The 12562-nt window shown below is 44.5% G+C and overlaps 1 protein-coding gene across 1 annotated transcript in view; it reads left to right on the top strand.

Annotated features, from left to right (window-relative positions):
* The window catches only part of LOC8032041 (low-density lipoprotein receptor 1), a 43104-nt gene that overhangs the window by 18035 nt on the left and 12507 nt on the right, over window positions 1–12562 (top strand). The window contains exons 4-5 of the mRNA XM_040220797.2: window positions 884–997; window positions 10730–10855. Of these exons, the coding sequence (XP_040076731.2) occupies window positions 884–997; window positions 10730–10855 (240 nt within the window). The remainder of the gene's footprint in view (window positions 1–883; window positions 998–10729; window positions 10856–12562) is intronic.

Genomic DNA, 12562 nt, shown 5'->3' with positions numbered 1-12562 from the left:
CTACTTTCCGCGTGAAAAACAAACTCAATATATTAATCTCGAATCTGTTTTTAATAGAGGGCATTGCATACTGATGAAATCATTGATATAAAATATATTTCAGAGTGAAATCAATGCTTTTGTGCGAGAAATTTTACAGTGCAACATTGTTATGTAACCGCGACCTAGGAACGAGAAGTCAGACCGGATCAACGCGAGCAAAATCCGCTCTTCACTCCGCGAAGGGGCGCCAGAACCAGGAGTGACTGAAGTGAAACAAGTGTGTCGAAGGTTCGCTCACATTTCTGACAGACGCCGTGAGTTGGCGCAGCATGTCTACGGTAAATAAATAATATATAAGGAATCCTATGCTTTACATGCATCTCTTGATGATGCGGAAGTGATCAAGTAGTCGTGGTTGTGTGAACCCCATGACAGGTACCACGAGCTAGGGCTGGAAGAACGACATAGCGTCCCGCTAGCAGGTAGTTACTGAACGTCATATTTGAGTGCGCTGCTCGTAGAGTATGATCAGAACGAGCTCACACGTATAGGCAGCCAAGACCGCCAATCTTGATGGCGTAGAATGCATGTTACAAAAGCACCGTGGAAGCTCGCCGTCAGCACGCGCTCAGTAGCCAGGAACTCAGTCATGGCCGCCTGAGAATACCCCCTATACAACGCAGTCTGGATAGGTCATTTCAATGATGTGCCGCGAGTTGCTTCTAAGGGCCAGAAGAGGCACGGGTCTCGTGCGCGGGCGTATTTGACGCTACTTGCAAGACAAACACAAACACATCAAGGGGCTTGAGATAGTTTAGAGTTCTACCTACCACCTTTCGATGCCTTCGGGATTTGTTGAGTGTGCGCATCGTAATGCATCGTACTTCTGTCCCATTTCAAGGCTGCCCACCCATGTCCTTTCAATGTGACGACGGAACCTGCAAGTCTAAGGCTTCCGTCTGTAATGGCAAGTGGGAATGTCCGGATGGAAGCGACGAAGCGCGTTGCTACAAAGGTAAGTGATAAATAGAGATGGATACACTCATGCTCTCACCCGACCCGATGTCACTCGACGTGGTCACGTGACGTGACGCCACGTTACATCACTACTTCGCACGGTGAGTCGCGTAACACCGTGATGTCATGTGAGCCGGCGTGGCCTGGTGCACGTCACGTGGCCTCCTGACCCATTGTGGCGTTGCACTAAGCTAGGTGTAAATTTAGCCTGTTACATTTACGGATACGATGACGGTGGGGCAACGCAAATTCCGAATGCGCTTCCATCAGCAGAAGCACCCCCGAGAAAGAAAGGTGTGAACCGCCCCACCACTCTCGCCCTGGTGTTTGAGACAACGCGGCGCCGCTTGCGGTGATTTCACCGCCGGCCGTCGATCACGTGTGATAATCTCTTTTAGTGCCAACTTTAATGTTTGGACATGCGCATTGCGCTCCATTGGTTGTCTGGTCTATGTCGAAAAGGTGTGGGCCCCTGTTTGCGACTGTGGTATCCTTGAACGGATACATACATCTCTCACTCTTATCAATAGCTAAGCGTAAAAAACAACCACGTTTGGCTTTCCGAACGCATTGCGGGGCAGTATGCACTGTGGAAAATATATCTACACCTGTCGGCAAGCCGGCTCTTACGTGGTCGGTGACTAAGCAAGCGGACCACACAAGGACCATCCAGTGACTACGTGTTCGAACCATAATAAATCATTAAGGCATCGAACAGACACGGAGTGGATTTCCGCTCCTGTTTATTAAAAATTCGATTAATGGGAGGCAGCTATGTCAAACAATGATACATGGGATAAGTACAGCACCGGGACAATTGTCCCGCGCCACGCGCTTCGCGAAAAAGCCTTACCCACGGGCCGACATTTGTCGTACCCGCCAGCATCGGCCGTCAAAACACCGTATCTGCGCGACCTACTTCACTTGCACAAGTCAACGGCGAAAGAAGAGAGATATGTCTGAACGGGCGCCGCCTCGCCATGGAACAAGTGTGTCGAAGGTTCGCTCACATTTCTGGCACACGCCTTGAAATGGCGCAGAATGTCTAGGATAAATAAATAAAGAACGACAACCAACCAATCACTAAAAATAGGAACCCTACGTTAGAGATCTGCGCGGGCTCGGGCCAATATATGGGAGCACTGTTCGGGTTCGAGTTTGTTCGGGCCGATTTATCACGAACTGCGTCGAGCTCGAGTCGGGCCTCTTTGGAGGCGTCGAGACCCCACGACCCGATCTTGCCAAATATTTTGGAATTTGGGTAAATATAGTTTATATTCGAAAACCCAAACAAGTAGCGGAAAGTTTGTTTTAACATAAAAAGCGCCAATCCGGATATTTTGCTTCGGGCCATTAGGTTCTACACTGTAAAAAATGCCCGTGGGTCTACTTTTCTGCAAAACACTGGGAGAACCAATCATCGCAACTTACATAGGCAGCTCAGCGAATGACGATGCCGAAACATATGTTTAGGCCAAAAAACACAGTCTGAGTTGTGACATTAAGCATCCACGCGTGACGTTTTGCATTGCTTAATGTCACAACTCGGAGTACGTTTTTTGATCTCAACATATGTTTCATCATCGTCATTCGCTGAGCTGCCTCCGTAAGTTGCAGTGATTGGCTCCCTGAGTGTTGTGCGGGAAAGTATATGCACGGGCTTTTTTTAGAGTGCATTCTCAGCTCCATCCTACCCCATCTTCCGCCCATGGGGGCTAAGTTCGACATCAGCGAGTTGCTCCAGGAGGTGTTGGTTGGTCGCAGCGGGATTACCGCCCGCAGCGATTGGTCAGCACCACGCCTGCCGTGTTAGCGAACGCTCGGGAAAGTCACAAATATACCGGTCACGCAACTGTGAGCCGACGTCACAATCTTGATAGCAGTTGCAATCGCATGAGGCGTGGCGCTTTCCAGTTGCGGCAGGAGACAAACTCGCCGATCAACTCGCCGATGTGGAACTCAGTATAGCTCCCCACGCGTCCCGTGGGAAAGCCCATACCATTTTGTTTAAGCGTGTTGTTCGTTGAAATATTCATGCGCCGTTGCAGCGGGCTGAACAACTAAAAAATTTAACCGGATTATTCGCTACCGATTAGCCGAATACTTCTAAAATTAATCGATCGCGTTGACCTCCAGGCTTAATATACGATACTATAAAACGCCCAAACATCACATTTTCTGCCTATTCGTTACTTTGCATCAATGGCGAAACAAAGATAATTATCTGAAACACGTATCGTCGTTCTAGAAACAGCCCGAGTAAATAAAATGGCTGTGCAGCATACATGGGTAAATTATTTCCAAAATGTAATTTAATTATAATTACAATTACTCTGCTTCAAAAGTAGTTTACCTACAACTACAATTACTACTATGTGAAAAGTAATTAATTACAATTACAAATTACTTTTCAAAAGTAATGGAATTGCTTTACAATTACTTATTTCTGAGAGCAACCCCCCCGACGTGGGCCATATAACTTTAAACAAGTTGCAAAGAATGCAGCGTATTCTTTCATTCCTTACCCCAATGTTTACGTGTTTTACTTTCCTTTTATGAATTTCGTTAAATTCATGATAGAACTTGAGAGTATAGGGCAATCAAGTACTACGTTCTTATATTTTTAATAAATAATAATAAATTAGTTCTTATGCTGGAAGACGCCACATTGCTACAGAAAAAATTGGGTTGGCAGACGTTTGTTAGCCAGGAAAATAAAAATGTGACATTTAGTCATATAGGAATATTTTGCAAGTGTTAATATAAAAGTAAAATCCACACGCGCTAATACGACCACATTTACATACAAGCATTATGGTATTGTAAATTGTTTACATTGAGTTGAAACTATGATGGATCAGAAATATATAGGCGCCGAATCGGGGCTCCCGAATCATTGGTGACAATATTCCCGGGTGCGAGGTCAGTCTCCAAAGTGCTTATGCAAATAATATCCAAAGTGAAAACAACAGACAATAAACTTGAAAATACCACAAATATACACATATGCGACATTACTGGAAGAGGGACGTAAAAATACTGCCAAAAAGAAAGAAAAATAACTTGATAGACAATTAAAATTCCCAACCTCGGCTGATAGCTGAAGGTCAATATTTTCTTTCAATATTTTGGTATATTTATGCTATTGTTTTCTGCTCGCACTGCAGACGGCGCTACATGGCGCCATAAAGGTAGGCTCCAACGGGGATTGTCTCTCAGCCCGCAAAGTAAGCAACAAAATAAACAATGAGAAGCTATTTATGTTGTCCGTGTATGTGAGTGTTTCACCGAGAGCTAGGCCGCTTGTGCGAGCACTGAGGCTTTCAGAGAGGTTCCGTCAGCGCCGCAAAGTTTTACAAAAGTAATTGTAATTGTGCCTGAAATTGTGCAATTACTTAAGCTGAAATTAACTAAATTACAATTACAATTCTTTTTAGGCAAAAGAAATGATTTACAATTCCAAAATTACCAATAAAATTAGTTAAATTGCAGTAATTCAATCACAGTAATTGAATTACTACCCAAGTATGCTGTGTAGTCCTTTGAAACAAATGTGTTTAACTTCCGAGATTGGAAATTCTCGTTCAATATGAACGGTGGCATATAAAACGAAGATAGAACTAATAGAAAACAGAGTCGGGCTCGGGCCGCGTTCGGGTCTGGTTCGGCGTGATTCGGGCCGGGTTCGGGTTGGATTCGTGTCGAAAAGAGTACTCGGGCTCGAACCGGGTTCGTATCAAATTTGTTTTTGGTAAGGTCGGGCGCGAGCTTACGTTTAGAAAGCCCACTTTGGGTTCATGCCGGGTTCGGGCTAAGGCTTTATCGGGCCGAGTTGGGTAGGGCCTAAAAATCCGGCCCGATCTAATCACTACCCTATGTTTCGAGGCCTATACTCGGCTCTTCTTCAGGGATGACTATTGCGATGGCCAATGAGGAGCAGTATTTTTTATTTTCCTTCAGCGATACGGTCAAGCCCGTTGACATAGACTGTTGGCAAAGCCCAACACCTATTTATGTTTCCTGGCGTCCTTGAATGTGCCAGGTTGTTGTCTTTCAATAATTGTTTTCCCAACCAAAAATATGTTTCTCAAATGTTTACTTTCAAACATGTCTATAGTAAGTTACAGGTCAACAAGGTAGCGGCAAATGCCCCTCAAAGGGATTCATATATCCCTCCGCCACCTCCGCATCCAGTATCGTCCCATCGTTTCCGTGACGTCGTGGCCAACGCGGGAAAGGGTTTTGCCTTCCTGTAAATATTTGCTTTTTCTTTCGACTTTGACTTAGCATTGTTGAAGCCACGAGAGGAAGATTAGAGTTTTCCCCCTCCGATGGAAAGAAATACGACCTTTGGGGGGTTAAGTTCCCCCTCCGTTGGATAGAAAGGCCACTTTCAGGGGCTCAGTTCCCTCTCTGATGAATGCAAAGGTCGCTTTCTTAAAAAGTGGGGGTCGGAGACAAGTTGGCATCACTCTGTAGCCAATATCTATTAATTGAAGCGGAACAAGGGATGTTTCCAGCGAACTATTTTTTCGACTGCGGATGGGTTTGAAACGGGCGCATCACACTTGTGGGAGGAGCTTCTTCTACCTCCTTGACTTGTAACCGACTATAGTGGTTGTAGAGGGCCTTTGAGAGCCACTCGAAGGGCCATCTTTATACGCACGCACACTGCAAGGCTCGAGTCGACTAGCCCTCAGTCAGTATGCAGACCTCCTAGGGGCGGATTTAGAGGGGGGGTCCGGATGTCCTGACCCCCTCTTGATTTCTGCATGTGTAAAATTTAGGGCGTGAAACGAGGGAGAGGGGGAGGGGGTTCCTAAACTTATGGTACGCTGACCAACACCTGACCCCCCCCCCCCCCCCCCCTCTCAGGAAATTCCTGCATCCGCCCTTGCGTGCTCTTGACGGGAGACACGAGAACCCCGAACAAACTTTTGCCACCTTGGCTGACCTTGTTCAGACGCTTCTTTCCTCTTCTCTGTGCCCAAGTCCTACGCTGACGTCCAGTAGACAGAGGGAGCTCGTCCAATGGTGCGCCCTCTTTTATGGGCGACTCCAGCGACCTAAAGGAGGCGCGCTAGTCAGGCAAAATGGCGAACGAAAGGAGGTCCCGTCTCGTCGTTCAGCATACGAAAAATAACAGTTTTCTGGCATTGCAGAATATAATCAAGCTGAAATATGAAAGCAAAGAACTTCTTTCACGCTAGGAACTTTCTCCCCTCACTACGAGAGAGTGACGTTGAAAGCCTAAAAAGAAGTGCGGTAAAAAAGTTTTGTTTTATCTTTAACTCTATTCACGCAGCTTTGCGGAAGATAGATCTTTGGTTTATTTCGGGGGCATTCAATTCTGTAGGAACCGTCATCGCATTCCCACCCGTCACTTGAAAACTGCAGGTCACTGGACAACTGGTCCCACCGGCCTTCTGGATCTAGGTCGTTACAGGGGGCCGTTCGTCACCGGAATACTGGTCGCAAAGTCATTTGTGTTCTGGTGGAATCAGCGTCAACCTTGACTCACACGAAAGAATCCCAAAGCCGGAAATTATTTCGATATTTTTTTTTCTTTTTAACTAGTGAGAAAAATTTGATTTCGACTTATAATTAGGTTTAGGATGTTCGTAAGTGGTATAACTACGTTCAGGAAAATTCAAACTAACGAACACTCCACAGCCCGCTTCGCTGCTTTAAGACCAGAAATGTTCGTATCACTCCACTACGAAATGTTTTACACACCTACCAAAAAAAATGCAGTTCTAGCATTGAATAGGGTTAACAACTACTGCAATGCAATCGATAACATTGCACGAGTCCGTCAGTATTGTGGCCGTTAGTGGCACCCATACTTATCATGGGGATCAAACAGCCCGCTCTACAAGGGTACGCCACAGCATGAAGAAAATCCGCAAGATATATACATTATTTTAAGGCTCGAAAATGACAGTGGGCTCATTCTTTACTTGTCGTTTTTCAACTTCTTTTCTCAGCTTTTTTTCAACTAGAGATAATAAAACGACCTTCCGCATCGAATTCCACTTGATATCGAAGGCTTCTTGATATTCGAAATCGTTTCCGAAATCAGCACACTTCGGAATATTTAAAGCAGCGTCGAGCTAGCTATTTAACACATTTGTATGATCTGCATAAGTTCAATAAAGACAAAGTTCGTTCTATGACATACTTGTCTTTAAATTTGTCATGCCAGTTGTGAAGACTGCTAATATAATAATCCTTCATATTGAGAAAAAAAATAACAATACGTTGTTTCACGTGCTATGCAAGTCAGGGGCGCGAGCGAGAAGCCTAAAATGCGCTTATCGCGTGGGCTTACACGACAAGAGTTCTTCTCCAAAGCTCCACGCCTAATCCTTGGGTTCTGTTTAGCGGTATGCAAATTCTGCATGATCACGAGTAATTGTATTTCATATCTGCTTTATTTCAAAGCAATATAAAATTCTGCAAGGACTGTAAATCGTTATTCTTTTTTTTTTCGGGTGCCTTGAAACGGCGTTTTTTTTAATGCACCAACTCGTACAAAACAAAAAAAAAAATTAAACAGAAACAGCCAAAGAGACACAGCACCAAAAACATCATATAATAAGTCAGTAGAAGCAGTAGAAACATCAAGGAGAAGCAATCAGAAAACCAAAACTACTAAAGCAATAATTTTTCTTAAACTAAAAATAAATATACATAAATATATAGACAAATATAGTGACAGGCTATGAGGTGACCAAAAGTTATTTTTATCTTTTGGTCACCTGTGAGTTGAAAACAAAATAATTATTTTGTTTTCAACTCACAGGTAGAAAACAAAATAATTATTTTGTTTGCAACTTAAATTGTAGATGGTAACTCACTCTTTCAGACACTAACTAGTCATATTACAAAACCCAGTTAACTTGATTTTTTGCGAAAAAAAAATCACACGTCGAATTTTATATTTAAAAAAAAAATTAAGTGCTACGGCGAGTGATCCCTGTGACGAGTATTCCGGCGTGACAAGAATTCCTTGTACGAAATGACCAGTGACGAGTTGGCCTACCGGACGAGTTCACCTATGACCAGTTGACCTATGACGACTGGACTTGTGTAACACCGCCGAGAAGAGAAGGCCGTAGTGCTGACGTTTTTGCGTCACGAGCGAAGTCCAACGCTGGACACAGGTTAGAAACGAGTGCTGCGTTAGCGCTCGGCTTCGAGTCGAGTTTGAGCCGAACGTTGACGCAATCCTCGTATCCACTCTGTGCCCAGCGTTGGCCTTCGCTGATGACGACATCTCATTCAGCACTACGGCTTTGTTATCTAGGAGTTGCTGGCTTCGTGACTAGTTCCTCTAAACCCAAATTTTGCGAGCTGGAAGATATAGAGACCCCCGAGCCCCTCAACATTGTGTGGGGCTATTGTAAATCAACTCCTCTAATGGGTCAAAGAGCGGTTTCTTGTTCGTGTTGTTCGATGCGCTTCGAACAGCTTCACGTTTCAAGAAATCGATTATGTACAGCAAGCTCAACAATACCTTCGTAAACATTTCTGGCCAAGTACAAGTCATTTGGTGGTGCTAACTACCCGTTACAGCCGTCACCGGCGCTGTGTCTGTGGTCACAGGGATTGACGAAACAAAACAAAAAAAGGGACAGCAAAAGAGCTCATCAATGTTTACCTTGAGATAGAGAAAGCGTTGCTTCTCGCGATGTCTGTACTTTGATACTTCAAACCTATCGCATAGTGTAGAGCCGATCCCCTCCATTTAATTCCCTGGTCATACCGGATCTGCAGGATTACAATACCGAGGAGAATCCCTTTCGTCAGCAAACGAATGCGCAATTGTAGTAGTGATGTTGAGGACCCTGAGGAGGAGGCGAAAAGCCATTCGACTAGACGTTGGCATGAAAATTCGGTGAAGATGTGCAATAGCGTTGTAAGGTAGGCGTGCTTCGTCTTATGGCTTATCTTATTTCGAAGATATTATTGAAATGGAACCTAGAGATAACCACGTGAGATCCCATGAATGTGTGTATTCGTTCGCATTTAAATTGATGTTTAACGAAACGGAGAGTCCCAATATTGTTGTGCAATTTTCACATTTCGCCTGACTCGTTAGCACAGTCAATTTTACAGAGTAGTAGACTAATTCGGAAAGTTTAGGTCTTCGCTTAAGTTTGATTTGGGCAGGCGAGAGAATAAGCTAGCACGCCCATCGTCGTGTCATTGTGATTACATTTGACAACGTGCTATGACATCCGTAGTGACGAACATTTTAAATTCCCAAGGTTCGGATATTTTAATAGCATGTGAAAAACGGATAGTTCTTATGATTCATTTGTATTTATTTGTTCTTAAAACCACTTGAGTGGAAATAGTTTTCTTGGTTTGTTCTGATAAATATCCTCCTGTCGACGGTTTTTACTTCAAGTTTCAAACTGGAACCTAGGTTGCGATATCATTGTATTTTCTCACGGATGAAGGACGTTGCAAACTATTAAGCTGTATCCACGTCCTTGCTTATTGCTTATTTTCTTGCGATATCACTGAGCCATGTTTCTTTAGTGGCGTTTGATTAAAAAGTACAAGAAGCCATGTTGCACACGACAACCAAGCACTGAAAATAGACGACAGTGGAGAAATTTCTGTTTTGGGAAGGTTCTCGGCATTGCCACTACGTGGCGTCGATTTCGCTGGAGTCACCAATGTCCGATGGTGATGGGCTAGGAGCTTTCTCCCAGAAACCGCCAGGAACGCTGAAGTGAAATCTCTTGGCCAGGGAGGACAAACGGAGGTCCGTGAGGGGACTTCGCCTTCCAGATTCACTCTGTGGTGACACAACCATCTGATCGCGTCTGTGGCGAGTTGTCTAGTTAGGGTTAAAAAAATTATCCCCACAAAAAAAAAATGGCGTCGTAAAAAATGCTTTTGGAAATAAGGGTTCCAAATGACAAGTAGGAAAAACTGGTCGCAAGGTTTAGTAAAAAATATTTTCCTCGGAACCCATTTCGAAGTGGAATATGTATAACCTTGCAAAGTTGCCCCAACACAGTAATCACAGTCTGGTTTAAGATACTGTATTTATTTTTTCAACAAAGAAAAAACAAAAAACAACAACAACAACAGGAAGATGCATTTTGACTTACTAGCCGGAAGCATGGAGTAGGAGGTTTGGAAGCATTGCCGGCCTTCCCACGGTGTTGAAAGAAATTGACGCCTTACGCTCAAAGAAATCGACCGTACTCATACAGAGTGCCTAAGACCGAGTGGACGCTCCTCCCAAGGAAAGGAGAAAGTCGACGCTCGTACAAATGCAACCCCGTCTCAAGAACCTCTGTGAGGAGTATGCCGCTGGGACGAGAGCAGTTCAGGACCTCCTGCGTGCTGCCGACCGTACCATTTGATTCTAACGTTTCTGCCTGTACTGAGAATGTTTACGCCATTGTGTTGAAGAGCATCTCCGACTTTTTTACATAAAAAAGGCAGCACTCAAAACCATAATGTGATTGCTGTAATGGGGCAATTTACGAGGTTACTGTCTCCCCTTTCGAAATGGGTTCCATGGGGACTATTTCTTTCTAACCTCCTGCGACCATATTTTCCTACTTTCCACTTGGGAACATTCTTTCCGGGGCCTTTTATTTTCCAGGGTCGTTTATTCCGAGGTTCTTTCTTCTACAGCCATGTCGCCAAGCGAAAAAACAATCCAGGTGTGCTGCTGACACTCAGCTCGTCCTTTGTGCAGGGATCAAGTGCGACAGGCACGCGTTCCAGTGCAAGAATGGACAGTGTCTACCGAAGTACGTCTTCTGCAATGCTGTCGTAGACTGTATAGACGGCAGCGACGAAGAAGACGCCGCTTGTGTGAAAGGTAACCCGGGGAGGAAGGTTCCCCTGTCCGTTCTCTTTACATCTCGGTTGTATCATTACTCCCTTGCGATGCGCTGTATTGACAAGACGGAGGTTTTCTCAACGAGGAGGGTCACTGAGTTAGAGGTCTCGTGGTCCACGTCTCGTATATTTGCTACACCGCCGAGTCCACGGATGGCCGCGGTAAATCATTGGCTGGCTCACACAATATACGTAGACCCCTGATGTACTGGACACTGTACAGGTATCTCACCAGGATTGCCGTCAGCGACGTTGAGCTGCGGGTTACTTTCTTGTTTTCATATCCTCCGCTTTTGTTCGGTGAGTACGCGAAGGTTACAAACAAGTTCACAAGAATAATAATAATAAAAAAAAACACCGCTGACTCAACTGCACGCCACACCGCATTGTGAGCGCTCTCTCGGATTTTCTGTACCGCGTCCTCCTTCTCGCGGCTCTTCCTCTTCACAGCTTTATGATGTACTTGGCTTTCTCCGAGACACATCACACGACAGGCGCGTAGCCAGAATTTTGTTTCGGGGGGGGGGGGGGGGGGGGCCGCCCATGACAAAATGCTGTATGAGGGGGAGGGGGGAGAGGAGGTCCCAGCAAAATGGAAGACTTCGGCGGGGGGGGGGGGGGGCGAGCCCCATGGGCCTCCCCCCTGGCTACATGCCTGTCACACGACATACGTATATGTCGCGTGAATACACAGTTTATCTCCCCTGCAAGACCCGATGCAAAAATATTTTTGGTGCCACTTGTAGTAGAAGCTATTATGTTTATCATAATAAAACGTCTATGTCTACAAAGCAAAAAACGAATTTCAGCAACAAAAACAAGCCACCTTTGTAAGCTGTGCACAAGCGTTCTTCTTTATGTGATCCATCTTCTACGTCCACCTTATTTAGAGTCGCGATTCGGTACTGACGACAGGAAGAAACGTTAGCTCAACATTTATGAGCGTCATTAACCGGCAGCTACCTTGAAACTATTGCTCCAGGGAAATTGTCTTGTCCGTCCTGTTGATTTATGTTCGTCTCATTATTTCTAAAAATAACGTGTTTGTACTCATTTGTTTAAAAAAGGTACAGCATGCGGCTCCACAGTCACATGTTTTTTTTCGTTTTTTTGTGTGTTTATAGATACTTGAAAGCGAAGTATAAGGTTAGGAATCTGACCTTTCGAACAGAAACGGCCTCACCAAAAATGAAATGCTAGCTGCTCTATCCTGTGGAATAGGGCTTAATTTGTTATTTCCAGCAAAATATATCAGCTATACCATATACACGAGGAGAATCCCAAAAAAAGTTTTATTTAGTGATATTTATTCGTATTGACATCCCTTTATTGGACAATGCAAGAATGACTACTTAGTGGAACATAATCTAGATGCGCAGGTAGACGAACCGTTCCAATCGGTTGAAGTTAAGAAACTGCCGAAAAATAATGAGACGGACCCGGGCTCCGCCACATATTGGTTTTCGACAGTTCCCTAATTTACTTCGATTGGAACGGTTCGCTCAACTGCTCAAATGAGGAAAATACTCTAGTGAAGATATATTACAAAATTCAAAACATAATTATACGACAAGAACAATTCTTGATTAGGCGCACATGTCAATGCATTCGAGTCGTTTAGGACGATTTTGCGGGGTCCGTCTTCCCGTCGTCTCAACTGCTCACAAATAAACAAAAATACACCACA

This window comes from Ixodes scapularis, unplaced genomic scaffold (assembly GCF_016920785.2).
Source record: "Ixodes scapularis isolate PalLabHiFi unplaced genomic scaffold, ASM1692078v2 PGA_scaffold9__187_contigs__length_104089568, whole genome shotgun sequence".
In the NCBI taxonomy this organism is placed as follows: domain Eukaryota; kingdom Metazoa; phylum Arthropoda; class Arachnida; order Ixodida; family Ixodidae; genus Ixodes; species Ixodes scapularis.
This window is presented reverse-complemented; position numbering and strand designations above follow the sequence as displayed.